This window comes from Galeopterus variegatus, unplaced genomic scaffold (assembly GCF_000696425.1).
Source record: "Galeopterus variegatus unplaced genomic scaffold, G_variegatus-3.0.2 Scaffold12, whole genome shotgun sequence".
Lineage (NCBI taxonomy): Eukaryota > Metazoa > Chordata > Mammalia > Dermoptera > Cynocephalidae > Galeopterus > Galeopterus variegatus.
In genome coordinates, this window is record NW_007726123.1 from 1,700,956 (window position 1) to 1,719,540 (window position 18,585).

At 36.4% G+C, this 18,585-nt stretch overlaps 1 protein-coding gene across 1 annotated transcript in view; it reads left to right on the forward strand.

Moving 5' to 3' along the window:
• Positions 1 to 18,585, forward strand: part of UBR3 (ubiquitin protein ligase E3 component n-recognin 3 (putative)) — a gene marked incomplete at its 3' end in the record, with an annotated part of 190,842 nt that overhangs the window by 97,486 nt on the left and 74,771 nt on the right. The window contains exons 20-22 of the mRNA XM_008592392.1: positions 12,283 to 12,424; positions 15,833 to 15,937; positions 17,058 to 17,231. Coding sequence (XP_008590614.1) covers positions 12,283 to 12,424; positions 15,833 to 15,937; positions 17,058 to 17,231 — 421 coding nt within the window. The remainder of the gene's footprint in view (positions 1 to 12,282; positions 12,425 to 15,832; positions 15,938 to 17,057; positions 17,232 to 18,585) is intronic.

Below are 18,585 nucleotides of genomic sequence, written 5' to 3' on the forward strand. Positions count from 1 at the left end.
ACTTACCAAAGCACTTGCCCTAATCCTTGTACTAACACTGGGCCTAGCTTACGAATGAACCCAAAAAGGCCTAGAATGAGCTGAATATAGTAGCTAGTTTAACTAAAACGACTGGTTTCGACCCATTAAATTGCGACACTTCGTAACTACTAAGATGCTTCGATTTACATCAACATCATCCTAGCATACATCACATCCCTCGTAGGACTACTAATACATCGATCCCACCTTATATCTTCTTTACTATGCCTGGAGGGCATAATACTATCCCTATTCATCCTGACCACCCTCCTATCCCTAAACCTACACTTCACCCTATCCCACGCCCTCCCCATCATCCTCCTAGTCTTTGCAGCCTGTGAAACTGCCATAGGCTTGGCACTTCTAGTAATAATCTCTAACACTTATGGTCTAGACCACGTACAAAACCTCAACCTCCCACAATGCTAAAACTCATTATTCCCACAATCATACTCATCTCCACTACGTGATACTCCAACAACAATGTAATCTGAATCAACTCAATAGCTCACAGCCTGCTGATCAGTCTCATAACCCTTCTCTTCCTGAACTACAACAATGAAAACAGTACAACCACGTCATTAAGCTTCTTCTCATACCCCCCTCAACCCCCCTTTTAGTACTAATGACCTGACTCCTCCCCCAATAATTATAGCAAGCCAACACCACCTCTCTAAAGAAACATTCATGTGAAAAAAACTATGTATCCTTGTACTAATCTCACTACAGATTTTCCTAATCATAACATTTACTGCCACGGAACTAATCATATTCTACATCCTGTTCAAAGCAACACTAATTCCAACCCTGATTATCATCACCCGATGAGGCAACCAACCAGAATGATTAAATACAGGACTCTACTTACTATTCTACACCCTTTTCGGCTCCATACTGCTACTATTTGCACTAACCTACATCCACAATTCTCCTGGTTCATTAAACCTATTTTAATCCAACATTGAATTTGAGCACCCCTACCCCTGTGATCCAGCACTCTTCTATGGACAGCACGCATAATGGCATTCATAGTAAAAATACCACTCTACAGACTTCATCTCTGACTACCAAAAGCACATGTAGAAGCCCCCATCGCCGGGTCTATAGTTCTCTCGGCCATCCTACTAAAATTAGGAGGGTACAGAATAATACGAATCACCATCATCCTAAACCCCCTAACAAACTCCATAACCTACCCCTTCCTTGTACTCTCCCTGTGAAGGATAATCATAAGAAGTTCCATCTGCCTATGTCAGACAGACCTAAAGTCCCTCATTGCCTACTCATCCATCAGCCACATGGCCCTAGTTATTGTAGCCATTTTAATTCAAACACCTTGAGGATTCACAGGAGCCACAGCCCTAATAATTGCCCATGGACTTACATCATCCCTTTCCTTCTGCCTCGCAAACTCCAACTATGAACGCGTCCACAGCCGAACTATAATATTGGCCCGTGGACTACAACTACTTCTCCTCCTAATAGCACCATGATGGCTGCCAGCCTCTCTGACGAACCTGGCTCTCCCACCAACTGTCAACCCAGTTGGAGAACTACTTGTAATAATGACATCATTCTCATGATCGAACATCACAATCATTCTGATGGACTCAACATACTAATCACAGCTCTATACACCCTATTTATACTAATTACAACACAACAAGGAGCTTTCACACACCATATCAACAGTATCAAACCATCCCTATGAGAGAAAACTCCCTGATACTCATGCATATCATCCCACCCCTACTCCTATCCCTCAACCCCAAAACAGTTCTGGGGCCTCTCTACTGTAATATATAGTTTAAACAAAACACTAGGTTGTGAACCTAGCAACAGAAGTTCAGAACTTCTTATCTACCAAGAAAGACTACAAGAACTGCTAATTCTTACCACCATACCTAAAACTATGGCTTTCTTACTTTTAAAGGATAGAAGCAGTCCATTTGCCTTAGGAACCAAAAAATTGGTGCAACTCCAAATAAAAGTAATAAAACTAATTTTATCCCTGACAATAATCTCACTTGTCATCCTCGTTACCCCAATTACCCTTATCCTCACCAATACATAACAAATACTATGCCTACCCCCATTACATGGAAACCTCAATCCAACTTGCCTTCCTGATTAGCCTTACACCTGCCCTCATATTTATCTACTCTGGACAGGACACAATTACCTCTAATTGACTCTGAATTACCATTCAAACACTAAAACTGTCCCTTAGCTTCAAACTAGACTACTTCTCAATAATCTTTATCCCAGTAGCCCTCTTCGTCACATGATCTATCATAGAATTCTCCCTGTGGTACATACAATCAGACCCCGACATTAACAAATTCTTCAAATACCTACTGACTTTCCTCATCACAATACTAATCCTGGTCTCTGCCAACAACCTATTCCAACTCTTCATTGGACGAGAAGGGGTAGGTATCATATCCTTCCTCCTCATTGGATGATGATATGGCCGAACAGATGCAAACACAATAGCTCTACAAGCAATCCTCTACAATCGCATTGGAGACATCGGCTTTATCCTAACCATAGCATGATTTCTTGCACATTCAAATGCATGAGACCTTCAACAGCTATTTATCCTCAACACAAATCCAGACCCTCTTCCACTAGCAGGCCTTCACCTTGCTGCAACGGGCAAGTCTCCCCAATTTGGCCTACACCTGTGACCGTGCCTTAACACAGAATGACATTAAAAAAATTATCGCATTCTCCACTTCAAGTCAACTGGGCTTAATAATAGTAACAATCGGCATCAACCAACGACCCCTAGCACTCCTCCGCATCTGCATTCACACATTTTTTAAAGCCATGCTATTTATATGCTCTGGCTCTGTCATCCACAACTTAAACAATGAACAAGACATCTGAAAAATAGGGGGCCTAAACAAAACTATACCCCTCACATCAACCTCCCTAACCATCGGAAGCCTCACACTTATGGGCATACCATTCCTAACAGGCTCCTACTCCAAGGACCTAATCATCGAAGCCATAAATGCATCATATACCAACACCTGAGCCCTCACAGTCACACTCATTGCCACCACCCTTACGGATGCTTAGAGCACCCGAATCATTTTCTTCACACTACGAGGACAACCCTGCTTTCCAACCCTAGTAAATATCAATGAAAACAACTCTAACCTAACCAACCCAATCAAACAGTTGGCAGCGTCTTCACTGGTTTCATCATCTCCAACAGCATCACCCCAATAAAATTCCCCAGATGACCCCCCTACCTCAAACTCTCCACCCTCCTCGTCACCATCCTAGGATTCACTGTAGCACTAGAACTATGCCTAAACTCAACCCAACCCCCAAACTCCCCTCGCGTATACATAATTTTTCCACCCTCCTAGGATTCTTCCCAACCATCGCACACCGTGCAGAACCCTACCTTAACTTAACCATAAATCAAAACACAGCTTCCCAAACGCCAGACCTAACCTGACTAGAAAAGACAATCCCCCAAAATACTGCCCACATCCAAATACTAGCTGCAACAATCACCTCCAACCACAAAGGCCTAATCAAACTTTATTTCCTCTCCCTCCTCATTATGATTCTAGCAACACTACTAATTATCTAACCACCCTGAGTAACTTCAATAACAACACCCATAAACAAAGACCACCCCGCCACCACCACCAATCAACACCCATAACTATACAACACAGCTACACCCATGGAATCCTCATGAAAGTAACCCGTCCCCTCTCCCTCAAAAATCACTCAATCACTCATACTCTTAAAACTAACAACGACCTCCAGCTCGTCTCAACACACCATCCACAAAACCACAGACAATTCTATCACCAACCCCAACAGCAAAGCCCCCCAAACCACAACATTCGAACCTCAAGCCACAGGATATTCCTCAATAGCCATAGCAGTAGTGTACCCAAACACTACCATTTTACCCCCTAGATAAACTAAAAACACCATCAACCCTAAAAAAGATACCCCCAAACTGACCACAATACCACAACCAATCCCCCCACTGACAAGCAATCCCATCCCACCATAAATAGGTGAAGGCTTTGAAGAAAACCCTACAAAACCAACAACAAAAGCAACACTCAACAAGAATGCAACATATATCATAATTCTTACATGGACCATAACCAGTGACGTGAAGAACCACCATTGTACTTCAACTATAAGAATCTAATGACCAACATCCGAAAATCACACTCCCTCCTCAAAATCATTAATCATTCATTCATCAACCTACCCACAACATCAAATATCTCAATGTGATGAAATTTTGACACATTACTAAGCACATGCCTGTTACTCCAGATTATCACAGGACTATTCCTAGCCATGCACTGTACAACATACACAGCAGAATTCTCCTCCATTGCCCACATCTGCTGAGATGTAAATTATGGATGAATCATCCGGTACATCCATGCCAGCGGAGCATCTATATTTTCATCTGCCTCTTCATCCGTGTAGGTCGAGACCTCTACTATGGATCCTACACCTACCTTGAAATCTGAAACATCGGCGTTATCCTACTCCTTACAGCCATGGCTACAGCATTCATGGGCTACGTCCTACCCTGAGGACAAAAATCATTTTGAGGGGCAACAGTAATCACAAACGTATTATCTGCCATCCCATTCATTGGCACAGACATAGTAGAATGAATTTGAGGTGGATTTTCAGTAGATAAAGCTACTCTCACACGCTTCTTCACCCTTCACTTTATCCTTCCCTTCGCCATCTCAGACCTAGCCATCATGCACCTCCTATTCCTACACGAGACAGGATCTAACAGGAAGCTCATCAAACTCTGACAAAATTCCATTCCACCCTTACTACACAATTAAAGATGCACTAGGAGTTCTTCTACTCATTCTACTACTCGGCACCCACGTCCTCTTCTACCTCGATCTTCTAGGAGACCCCGACAACTACACCCCAGCCAACCCCCTAAACGCATCATCTCACATCAAGCCAGAATGATACTTCCTATTCGCCTATGCAATTCTACCTTCCGTCGGCAATAAGCTAGGAGGGGTCCTCGCCCTCATCACCTCCGTTCTAATCCTAGCACTCATTCCTGCGCTCTGACTCTCTAAGCAGCGCAGCGTGGCCTTCCAGCCGCTCAGCCAACGCCTATTCTGAATCCTAGCATCCGACCTGCGCACATTTACGTGAATCGGAAGCCAACCCATAGAACACCCCGTCACCGCCATCGGTCAAGGAGCACCCCTCCGATACTTTTTCACTATCCTAATCCTCATACCCCTAGCCAACCTCATCGAAAACAAGCTCCTCAAATGAAGAAGCCCCTGTAGTATAAAAATCACCTTGGTCTTGTCAACCAAACATGGAGAAAATACTTCTCCCCGGGACAATCAAGGAGAGAGCTTTCCACCCTGCTATCAACACCCAAAGCTGAGATTCACTTAAACTACTCCCTGCCCGTGTCAAAATCATACCTTCCAAGTACTACATCAGTATCAAAACGACTAGTAAAATTACAAGTGCCCTATGTTCTTCGTGCATTAAGTGAATTACCCTGTGAATAGTGTGCTAGTACTATGTATTTCGGACAGTACACGTACATGTATGTATTATCGTACATAAAGTTATCCACCCCGTGCGTATAGGCAAGTACAGGATATAGTTTATCGTCCATAAAACCGACCCGAACACGAATATTCACAACAAACGTGATACCGTAGTCAACTGTAGCGCATCCAAGTCAAATCATTTCTAGTCAACGTGCGTATCACCTCCAATGTTGGTTTCTTAACTACCAAGCTTCAAGAAACCAGCAACCCGCTCAGGACGTGTCCCCTCCTCGCTCCGGGCCCTTGAACCTTGGCGGTTTCTAGCCTGAAACTATATCTGGCATCTGTTTCTTACTTCAGGGCCATGGCACTAACATCGCCCACTCGTTCCCCTTAAATAAGACATCTCGATGGACTAATGACTAATCAGCCCATGGTCACACATAACTGTGCTGTCATACATTTGGTATTTTTTATTTTGGGGGGGGGGGGGCGGAGGGAAGTGCCAGGGCTCAGCATTGGCCTAGGAAGGCCTCGACGCAGTCTAATCCGCTGTAGCTGGACTTTGAGTCAATATTTACCTCTTGCATGATAGCCATAAGGTGCTAATTCATTCATGCTTCCAAGACATAACACAATAAAGGTGCACGCAACCGACGTGCACGCAACCCCGCGTGACTAGCCCTGGTTAAGTCCGCAAACCCCCCTCCCCCCTTCCCCAATCTCAACAGACCGTGGGTGTTTATATTCTCCTGCCAAACCCCCAAAACAAGAGATACACCCCCGCCCGTCAATTGGAGACGCCCACAGCAAAACCCCAACCCAGCAGACTTTAACCAAAACAAGCCCCTTAATTTAACTATAAGCTCATCTAGAAGCGGTTTTCAGCCCAACCCTCAAGTAAAGAAACTTAATTTTTGCCCTACACGCTCCTTGAAGTAAGGTATATTTGTCACTATATCTTTCACATCTTCAATACCTGTATCAGCGCTGGCACATAATAGGCAGTCAAAACATATTTGCTGAATAAATAAATTTGAGTAGTTCATGCTCAAAATTAAAAGAGGAAAAATGTGTGGGAGGAAGCATTTGCATGAAAAGGTAATGTGGACTTCATACTGTTGTCTTAAGTGGCTCTGCCTTTTTTTCAGGGTGGTGTTTCTGGTTAATTGTTTTGAATATATAAATATTAAATATAAATATAAATATTAAATATACTGTAAACTTTATTACTCTCTTTTACTTTGTTTTTAATAGAAATTTGGGCTGGAATTGGGCTGAAACTTTCAGAGATTTGAAGGAATCATTAAATAAACAGTTTTAAAGGGGAAATTTTATTTAACAGTACATATTTTTTGATTGCTTGTTGTCTGTCAGGCACTCTGTAAGGAAAACAGAATTGTGTTTTTTAAGTTTTACTTAGCAAACTTTTCATTTATCTCTGAGCAGTTTCTTTCTCTTGTTTAGAGCAGTGGTTCCCAGCTAGGGCTGAGTTTAGTCCCCCAGGGACCATTTGGTGTAGTCTGAAGACTGGTAGTGAAGATACTGACATCTAGAGGCCAGGTCTGCCCCCCACAACCAAGAATTATCTTGCCACAATGTCTTTAGTGCCAAGGTTGAGAAACCTGGTTTAGACCCATACTGATGTACAGATATGGTCTTTCTGTTTGCAGGTATCTTTTGTTTTCAAATCTATTTTGTGTTATTAGTTGTTTTGATCTATATCATATTTTGATTTATAAGTATTTCACATAGTCAGGCAGACCATATTTCCAAAGCTGTTTCTATCAATTCCTTTACTTTCCTACTTGCTATCTAATTTTCCTAATTCTTTCATTCCCTCCATTTGGCTTTCAAGTTCCTATACAATTTCTTTATACACAGGTACTTTGAAAATTCATGGAAAAATAGAATTAAGATAATGTGAATCCTTCCATGAACTTTTTGAAGACTCCTTGTAGTTTCTTAGAAGTATTTCTGAAGTGCTGTGATATTACTCAGCAGTTTGAAAATCTTTATGTAAAAAAAATGTATACTCAAATAAAGCAATAATAACAGATGACAAGTAAAACACTTAGCTTCAGACTAAAACTTTTGTTAATCTTCGAAATTTTATATGTAAACTCATACTCATCTGGTAACACTTTGTGTACTTAAAATAAATATTATATCCATGAAGAGATGTGTTGGTTTCTATGTAAAAACTTAAAATTTTTTGAAACTTATTTTATGTGTGAAATATAGCATCTGCATCCTTTATGTGGTATCTTTTATTTCTTGTATATTTGACTGTACAGTTGACTGTTTCAGTTCTTATTAGAGCACAAATGAGAACATAACCCTAAACTGTAGGACTTATGGCTATTGATCATTTTCATCTTCTTTTAGTTTCAAGGGACAAAAAGTGGCTTAATTGGGTTGGGTCCCTTTCTTATTTGCAATAAAGCAATAGAAAGGCCTTTTGAAGAATAGTCGTGGAAAAAATGGTTGGATAAATTTAAACTATTGTATCCTCAGAATCTAGTTTGGTACCAGGCACTTTGTAGGCAATCAGTAAATATTTGTTAAACAAATGAAAAGAAAATTTCTTTTAATTTTTGTGTTGAGAGTTAAGTGAAAATAAGCCATTTATGTGATGTTATTGCCAGAAAAGACCTTCAAGATCTAGTCCAGGTTCTATAAATGTGTCTTGTGGGCCAATACTGGGAGAGGGGATAGGACAACAGCAAGAGAAGGCCTAAGAGGGTAGAGGTGGCTCATCCTGCTTTCCTGTCTCCCTCCCAATACCTCTTACTGGGCGGTTCAGCCTTTAAGAAGAAAACAGAAACAAGACAATTAACAGAAAATCAAACCAATAGTTGGAAAACCATCTATTCGATGTGATGTTTTATTTGTGCGAACATTGTGGCCCAGAGAAACTCGGTGATATATGTTTGTTATTGGCAGTGTTGGAACTATGACATAGGCCATTTCCAGAAGACGAAAGTGATTTTATACAGTGGCTGTTTTAAATTCAGTGGGGAAGTGCATCTTTTAATATATAATTTCTGTTATTTCTGTTGCTTCGCATCTTCCATCTTGAAGGTTAATGGCTGCTGACCCATGTTTGAAAGTATGATGTATGAGTTCGTATATCATTTTTGTCTCAAACTGGTCAATAATTAGGTGCCATTTCTTGTCACTTAAATTTTTCTTGTCATATACCATTTTATTTGCATTATTCCTTTAATGCTTTTGGAAAGAACAGTCAAAGTGATGTATTACTTGCTGCCTTGAACAAATGTATAACCTCTATTTTAGAATACTTTATTAATCTAGGTGCTGCATATTTAGGGGCTAATGCATAAAGCAAACAAAATAAAACTAAAAATTGCTTTTCTATGCTAAATGAAATAGAATAGTTTAAAATTTTCATCATGAACTATTGGGATTATTTTGAAAATTATAGGTAGCCACTATACTATTATATAAAAACCAGTTGGTTTTTTTTTTTAACACAAAATTAATTTTATGGCATCCTCTTCATTAATCATAGATGCATCTCTCTCTCTCTCTTTCTCTCTAGTATATTAATTTCTCTAGTACATTAATGTTAGTTTATTTTTTATTTTTAAGATATCGTTCTCCCACCTACATAGTATCTGTTTCCTCTAAGATGTATCTTCTGTTTTTTGGTCTCTAGATTCTTGTTAGAGGCTTTCCTTGGATGTCTGATAATTCTGACTGTTATTCTGACTGCTGTGTAGTGGAACTCTTATTCTGACTGCTGTGTTAGTGGAATGTGTAGATTCTGGACTTTAATACTGGATGATTTGGGTGGGCAGGTTTGTTGAGAAGCCCTTGTGTTAGTCTCTTCAGGTCTTTGTGCTCTGGTCAGATTTCTCAAAGAAGTATCTTCAGATATTGCCCAGGAGGTAATGGTCTGGCTGCTATTATTCTGTGAATCAAATGGGAGACAAGGCTCAGGGGCTGTGAATCAAATATGCATGCAGTGATTTTAATCTCCCTTCCTTATACCCTTAACTGTGCTTAGTGTATCCTTCCAGAGATGAGTCCTTCCAGCCAGAATGCTGTTGCAGTGGTGGAGAGGGAGTTTTCATCCAATCCTCCTTATTTTAGCCTTCTATCTCTCCACCTCCAATTACTGAGGTCCCAGGTGCTGCCGGTTTCTTTGCCCATGTTTTAATTATCTTTTTGTTACTGAGTTTTATGAGCTTTTTATATGAGGCTTCTTCAAAAAGTTCATGGAATAATAGAATGAAAAGATAATATAAATCTTTTCACAAACTTTTTGAAGTACCCTCATATATTCTGAATACTAGACTTACCAGGTAAATGATTTGCAAACATTTTCTACTATTTTGTGGGTTCTTTCCATTACTTGAAAGTGTCCTTTGAAGCATAAATGTTTTACATTTTGATGAATTCCAATTTAGTCTTTCTTTTTCCTTCTGCTTTTAGTGTTATATCTATTGCCTAATCCAAGATCACAAAGCCTGTTTTCCTCTAAGAGGTTTATAGTTCTAGCTCTTACATTGAAGTCTTTGATCCATTTTGAGTTAATTTTTATATATGCTGTGAGTTAGTGGTCCAACTTCATTCTTATGAGTGTTTCTTGAAATTTTGCTACAACTTGCCTAATCAAGCACCTGGGCCTCATGCATCTTTTCTTTTTTGCAGGTAACTTAAAACTACGGATTCACTTTCTTTAAAGATTATAGGCCTGCTTAGGTTTTTTATTTCTTCTTGAGAGTGGGATTGCTAAGTTATATTTTTCTAAGAAAGCTTCTATTTTGTTTTAAATAAATACTTAATGATTAACAAATCTTATCGGCCTTTTTATTCCTATTATTTATTTGTGCTTGCTGTTTCTTATTCTTGATATGACTAGTCAAGAGGACACCCAGTTATACTGTGTTTTCTAAGAACCATCCTTTGATTTTGTTGCTTCTTTTCTCCCCCCTTGTTTTCTATTTTATTCTTTTTCCCTTTATTTTTCATTATTCTTTCAACTTAATTTGGATTTGTTTTTGTTTTTTTTCTTAGATGCTTAGTTTTTGATTTTTAAAAAAACACATGCATTTAATTTAAAGCTATGGGGCCGACCCCGTGGCTCACTCGGGAGAGTGCCGGCGCTGGGAGCGCAGAGGTGCTCCCGCCGCGGGTTCGGATCCTATATAGGGATGGCCGGTGCGCTCACTGGCTGAGCGCAGTGCGGGCGACACCAAGCCAAGGGTTGTGACCCCCTTACCGGTCACAAAAAGGACAAAAAGATATACTTTCCTTCCTTCATAAACTGAGTTCATCCAGAGTCATCAAGAATAGATTAAATTTAGAACATTTGGAATGAATAAATATTAATGAATGCATGAGTTTAGTTCATGGGCTAAACTTAATTTGCCTTTTAAATTTCATTATTTTTCCATTCGTCCATTTTTCATCCACCTACACTTGAGCAACTACTTTATGCCAAGGAAAAAAAAAAACCAAAAAAACTATGAATATCCTTTCCAGTACTGATTTAGTTGTATCCTACATTTTTTTCTGTATCGTTTAGGTTCTAAATTTTGACACTTTCTATTATGATTTTTAATGACCTCTGAATTTCTAAGAACATAGTGTTTTAAAATGTCTACATGTCTGGAGTTTGGGGTTATCTTTTTAAGTTTGCTTCTAGTTTTATTTGCTGTGCGGTAGTGATTGTGCTTTGTATATCAGTTCTTTTGTATTTGTTGAGATTTGCTTTGCATCTTGTATTAATAGCCAGTGTTAATAGATGTTGTAAGTGTACTTAAAATTACAAGTACTCTCTAATTGTTGGATGTTCTTTATATTTTGTCTCACACTTGTTAATTGTGTTGTTAAAAATCTTAAAAATCCTTACCAATTTGTTTTTCTTTGGCTTTCAGTTTGATAGAAGTGTGTTAATATCCTCTACAATGGTTATGGATCTGTCTCTGTGATTCTCTCAAATTTTGCTTTTGTGTTTTGAGTCTGCTATTATTTGTATGCAAGTCCATAATTACTATCTTCTTGGGAAGCCTTTTGTTCTTCTACTGCAGGAGACAAAGACAAACTTCTTATTTTGCCTTGTGAGTTATCCATTCATTGGGAGTAAGGCCTTTCAAGGGTCTCAGCTATAGGTGGGATCTCAGTTCCATCTCTGAGGCTTGTTTGAGCCCAATACCTTGTGATGTGCCTGCTCAAGTACTTTAAAACCATTGGCACAGTGTTACTGCTTGTTAAGTCCTTCTTTTTTTCCTAGTACGTGGGGAACTTCACTTTCTATTTTGTGAGCTCAAATATGCATTTAAAAGATTATATTTTATATTTCATCCAGCTTTTCCAGCCATTGGTGGTGGGAGAATTTTCAGGATATCTATTTTGCTCAATTGTTAGGACTGGAAATTTTTTTTGCTGAATAATTTGTGTTCTTTCTGTTCATTTCTTTTTGTTAGCATTTTAAAATTTATATTTCCTTTGTGTTTTCAACTAACCTCTCTCCACTTATTTTTATACAATAGGAAAGGAAATAGTAATGTTTATTGTGTAGAGAATAGATATGTTTGGCATTTTTAAGCAATTTGATTAAGTCACAGCTTAACTTGGAATTTGTCAAAAATGTGACAGAAATTAATGTCTACAAATCACGATTTAAATCACAGTTCAACTTGGAATTTGTTATCTAATTTTAGTTTTATTCTTACAGTTTAAAACAGAGTGGAAAATTCCCTGGAAATCCCTGGCCACCCTATAAGAAAAGGACATCACTCCATCCTAGCTATAAAGGGCTCATGAGACTTTTGCACTGTAAAACTTTACACATTGTGCTGTTCACTCTGCTTTACAAGGTACAGTAGTAATTTGAATAGAAGACTTAAGTTAGAATTTATTTTCATAATTTTCAAATAAAAGTGCTAAAGGATAATATGTACATAAAAGTACCTCTTATAAAGCAAAATATGTTAATACATTTAAGATGTATGAGGATATATTTTAATCATATATATGTGAATTCCAAGTTGAGAATAATGGAATAGCTATACCATTCTTTGTGAGAAACTATTTATCTTATTCAGCTTCAGAAAGGAATATTTACTTATGGCTTCTGTAGAACACGAAGTTCTGTAGTTGTGGAACTACAGGAGGTATGGAATAAACTATAGGGACCAAACAACAACCAGAACCCACTAAAATGACAAAACTAAAATGGCAGCTGTGTGGGCCAGTGACCCTTAGGTTAGGGTGGGGTTTTTTGTTTTTGTTTTTTGCTTTTTTCCCTCTGATCAGGAATGTGAGATGGAAGGATTTGAGTAGGGTTTTTAGGAGGCAGCATCAAAAATTTGTTTTTGATAAACATCTTAGAAACTCAAAAGATGAAGCTTTTACCTTCTTGTTACCTAGAATTTGTTTTATACTTGGGTCTTATCACACAGAACTGATTTAATTATTTGCCTGACATGAATTGTATAATCAAAAATTGTATATAACATAATATTGTGGAGTGCTGTGTGTGTGTGTGTGTGTGTGTGTATAACAGGAATTTTAATGATCTAATCTGGATAAGAGATGAAAGATAAAATAACTATACTTATGTAGATAAAATAACTTAAAACATCTCTAAAATAACTATAGACACGTTAAGTATTATGCAGTTAGATACAAAGAAAACCTATTGTGCCTCTTCCTAATTAGAATTTGGAAAATTAAAAATTAAAAGGAATTCAAAGAAAAGTAAGCATATTTGTTATAAATTTCCAATTACTACATACAAATGTTTTTATATTGTTTAAGAAATTATACACTAAATTTAGTTAAGTAGACATTTTAGTTTTTCTCTTAATGTTTGCTGTATAATGAAATGTTTTAGATTTCTGTACCCCCCTTTCTTTCATCTTTACTCATGACGAATTATTCATTTTACTTGTAAAAGTTATTCCTGTTAAGATTTTAGACAAATGCCACAAAAACCACCTTGAATGGTTTATTTTCATTAATTTAAAGAGCATTATTCATAAAATGATTTAAAATGCTCTTTCTTTAAAAAATATAAAATGTCTTTTCTTATGAAAAAGATATTTGTATTTATTTTACAGATAATGGACATTTTTTGAATGTTTACTTAGTGCTAGATTTTGTTTCAAATGAATTATGTACATTTGTAGACATTACTTTAATTCTAGCAAAAATCCTTATGAGTGAAAGTTCTGTTATTCTCATTTGTCAGATATGAAAATTGAGTTTTGGAGGTTAAATAACTAGCTTCCACAGTGAAGCTGAGTACTGTTATAAGTAATAATAATTATTAAGTAAGTCACGAAAAATTGAGAAAGCCTTATTGTAAATGATTTATGTTCAAGTTATATTTTTCAACTTTTTCATTTGCTTAAAGTACAGATGATATTTTATAAAAAAATAAAAGGACAATGTTGTTACAAGACTATTCTGGACAAATTTTTGAAAACCTCAACTTTATAATTACTTTCCTGGCATTAATGATAAGAAAAAACTTCTCTAGTTGTCATTGCATTGGCAAGTCAACTTTCTAAAAATCAGTTTTTGTTAAATCACCTTTATCCTCTGCCATGGTTAATGTTAAAGAACATGTTAAAATAAAACTCCCCAGAAAAATTATTTTTAGTTTTTTGTTTTTTTGCAGTACTAATAAAGGGATTTCTCCTTTTTAGCTTTTAAGTTGTTCATTTAGAGCTGCAATGCCACAGAATTTCAAGTCAAAATTTGTTTGTATTTAGCTAGTAATATTTTATTTATCAAGAGGAGGCAGTGTAGTAGTTATAGGCCTGGGAGTCTGAGATCTGTGTTCTAGTGCTGCTTACTAGCTGGGTGTGTGGCTGAGCCCTGGTTTCTGCTCTGTGACCTAGTGAATTAGAAAGGATGACCTCTGTTGTCTCCCAGCCTTCAATCCCCTTCTACCGCTGTTCTGCTCCTGTTCCTCACACCATGGACATCACCTGCCTACTATTTGTTGAATATTAATTGCTAGATACCATACTAAGCAAATGACAGATATTAACTCAGGATAATTCTAGACTATTATTCCAGTTTTAGAGACGAGACAATTAAGGCCAGATTCTGTTGCTCAAGGTCAAGTAGGTATAGATGCAATTTGTCTTAAGAAAATTAGATTTTTAAAAGGTTTGAAAGCATACACTCTTTACCACTGTGCCACATAAAAGATGAATGGAAAAGCCCTTTCATTAGTCAAAATAAAGATTAGAAAGTCAGTGAATTGAAAGTCTTTATTCTTTAGTCACAATAGATTAGGTCTTAGTGACTTAAGTCTTCCTGTCCCAGTCCCTTCAGCCATTTGGGAAGTTTGTAAGAGGGTCAGCTTAGCTTGTCTTCTTTTTTTGCTCTCTGCTATATCACCCACAACTGACACTGCCATTCCCTGCAGAACCTTTTCCTCTCATTCCTTCCATCATTTTGCCAGGTGGCTTTTTTATAATGAGGACAAGATGATAGGTGCCAGGCCATTTTTTTCTTGAGGTATTTTAGGTATCTCCTGGTTAGTGGTCTCTTATATCACATTGAATGAGTGATTGGTGTAGGATGCCCTGAAATTCTGTGTAAGATGTGTAAGGCTTCTATTGTGTAATCTATGTATGGGTCAGAGTTATCAAATTTTCCTCTGGCAAGCCTCTCACTTGCAGCCCTTTTTCTTTTCTCATCCATATAAGCCACACACTGACATATGTATTTATATAGCCACACAAAATACTCAGAGGCTCAGAACTTTAATTTTAGAGACAGATTTTAAGAACATTAATGTCCCATAAACATTTATTGGGCTACTGATTGTATGCCTAGTGCTATCTATGCTAAGCACATTTCCATGAATTATCCTATTTAACAAACTTCCTTATTTGATATCCTTGTCATCAGGAGAAGAGTGCCTACAAATTAGGATGTAAAATTTTCTTGTTAAATTATTTTCCTAGAAACTGGTATATTTATATTAATGACTTTAGTGGACTATTTAATGTATTGAACTTTAGGAAATCTTTGAACTGGTATTTCTAGATATTGCTTAAAGTAAGTACTATGTGATCTTCAGAGGAAACCTGGTTTTGTGGTTTTAGTTTTGTCTTTTCATCAAGATATAGCTTTACTTACATATCTGATTTTTATATGTCTGATTATGTTATTTTTACCAATAATAAAATGTTTTTGGATCTTTAAGTGAAATGTATTTGTGGAAAAAAGTAATTATGAGACATTTTCTTCCTTCTTTAAAGATTTTGATGGATCATCAAAATCTGTCAGAACATGTACTCTGCATGGTTTTATATCTGATTGAATTAGGACTTGAAAATTCTGCTGAAGAGGAATCAGATGAAGAGGTACGTAGTTTCTTATATTCTAAAGTTTTTAGATAGAGGGCAGCCCCTATCTGGCTCTAGCCAGTTGTTGCCAGACTAGGCATGTCATAACTAGCAAAATTAGGACATATCTTAATAAAGTGTATTTATAGATTCATCATACACATATTAGACCTTCTTAACTTCTAGAAAAGGCCCTTTTTGATCTTCAAATGTGTACATTCTTTTAGAGCTTTCATTGATACATTACACTCTACATATAGAATTACTGAATTTGAAATTTGTAGTTTATATCAGAAAAATTAATCTAAGAAAAGTGGTTAGTGTATTTTTTGTGTTATGCTAAGAACACTGATTACTGATAGACAATGATTGAGTTAGGACTTTAGAAATTTGAATCAATTTGATTAGGGATTATTTCTGACCAACAAATTTTTCTGTAAAGATTTTAAGGTAATGGAATAAATATTGTTATATGGAAGAATGTTTAATTACTTAAGAGTACAAGTTGTTAATGTGTTTCAGGACTTTAGAAGTGTTATTTTCATAAAAACAATTGTTACTACAAATTAATTTTACAAATGTGTAAGATTCTTCTCATTTCCGCCCTCCAGAAAGACGCAGAATACAACAAAGCATAATAATAGTTAAAAAAAAAAAAAAAGTAAAAAAAGCAACAACTAGGAAGTACTTGTAGTCCAAGTTGAATCAATGTATTTTCTGTCAAAGATATTAAAAGGCCATTAAGTTTCCTCTAACAAATGATTCTTTTGGTTGATTTTTCAGGCATTCTTCCACAATTAGTCCAAAATAGCATTATTTGTCTGTATTATGAATTATTACTAATGGGTGGTGATAAATATTCTGTAATGTTAAGTATTTCCAGATAGAAAAATGTATTTTTCAGGAGGCATTTGGCTGGTTCCATTGGACTTATCCATATTAATACTGAGAATTTTTTTCCTGTATTTTGTGTTTGAATTTGGTTTTATTAAATTTATCCACTTTATAATTTGTGGGTGAGACTACAAGGAATTCAGGAATATGACAGGCAGTAGATGATTATTTGAGCTTGTTACATCACCATCGTACCTTAGACCTGACGTGGTAAAGTTCGGTATTCATTATTTTTATGTTTTAGGCATCAGTGAGTGGACCAGAACATTGTCATGACAGTTGGTTTCCTGGCAGTAATTTAGTATCGAACATGCGACACTTTATAAACTATGTTAGGGTGAGAGTTCCAGAGACTGCTCCTGAAGTGAAGAGAGACTCACCTGCAAGTACTAGCTCTGATAGCTTGGGTTCTTTACAAGTAAGTGTAAAAGTAAGAAAGAAAAAAAGGAAAAGCAATGTTGGGATATATTGTGTAGATCATTTTATGATATCCAATAGAAAAAAATGTGGTTGTAGATAACTTTAAATTGTTTTTTATTTCCTCTGATATATCTAAGCATCTTCTGCCTCACCAATCTTTTTCCTTTAATCTACCAGAGTTCACGACGGCCTAAAGTTCTTCAAAGAGAGGTAGATGTGTATGGTAGTTGCATTAACTAGCAACATGGGTTTAACTGGAAATGGGGGAAAAACACTTTTAAGTATTTGTGTGTGTATGTCTGTTTAATTAATATAGATAAATTTTAAAAAATGTTTCTTTAATTTATGTGTGTTTTTTTGATTAAGTGATTTAGGCTTAATATTAAAATTAATATTATTGAGCTTGAAAATAGTACTGGATATTTAATAATGGGTTTTTCTTGTTAGTGTTAGAAGTGTTTTGGACCAATTATAGGTGGCATATTTGGGCTTATTTACATGTTAGCTTTGTAGCTATATTACTAACATTTTAAAAATGATTTGAATGTTTCCTAAATTAAAATAAAATTAATTGCTGGCAGCATGCCCACTTACAAATAATTTTTTTTTCTTCTATAGCAATTAATAAACTTTGATAAAATAAGCCCTTTAAAGTTTTAAATTCCGTATATTCTGTATTTGGACTCATTTTGAAAATCAGCTCATTGCATGTAGCTTAATTAATTTTAAAATTGTAGATATGAAAAATCTTGAAATGACATGCCAAATAACTAAACTTAGGTAGTTTTAGTCCCTACAACCTAGATTTTTGTGAATAGAAAGCATTGAGTCATACATTCTCATAGTAGAGTCTATTCATAGGAGCTTTCTTTGTCTTTGACAACATGTTTTTGCTCTGAATACCATAAAGAGTTTTAATTAAAATATTGGAACTTCTAGAAAATGGAGCTTTTGCCTTTAATGCTGGTAGAGGGTACTTTAAAAAACAGCTTGGATGTTAATAAATTGTGTATACTATAATTTGACTCAAAAGCTCAACTGATAGTGGAGCATCCTTTCTATGTTTGCTTTAAAAAAATTAATAAAATCCATTAAGCTGACTTGTATCTTAATTAAAAGATGATTTCTAAGAGCCCTAATACAGTTTGACTGCTTTAGCAAAAAGGCTACATAGAAGATGAAATATTGAGAAAAATACTTAGTTAAAAAAAATCTATTCAAATAACAAATGACAGTGATATTAAAAAACGTGAAACAGACCAATTTGATTTTTGATCCTTATATTTCAGTTTGGTAACATTAAGCATTAATTTTAGAGGTAATTCCCAAACTTTGAAATTTCCTTAAAGGTA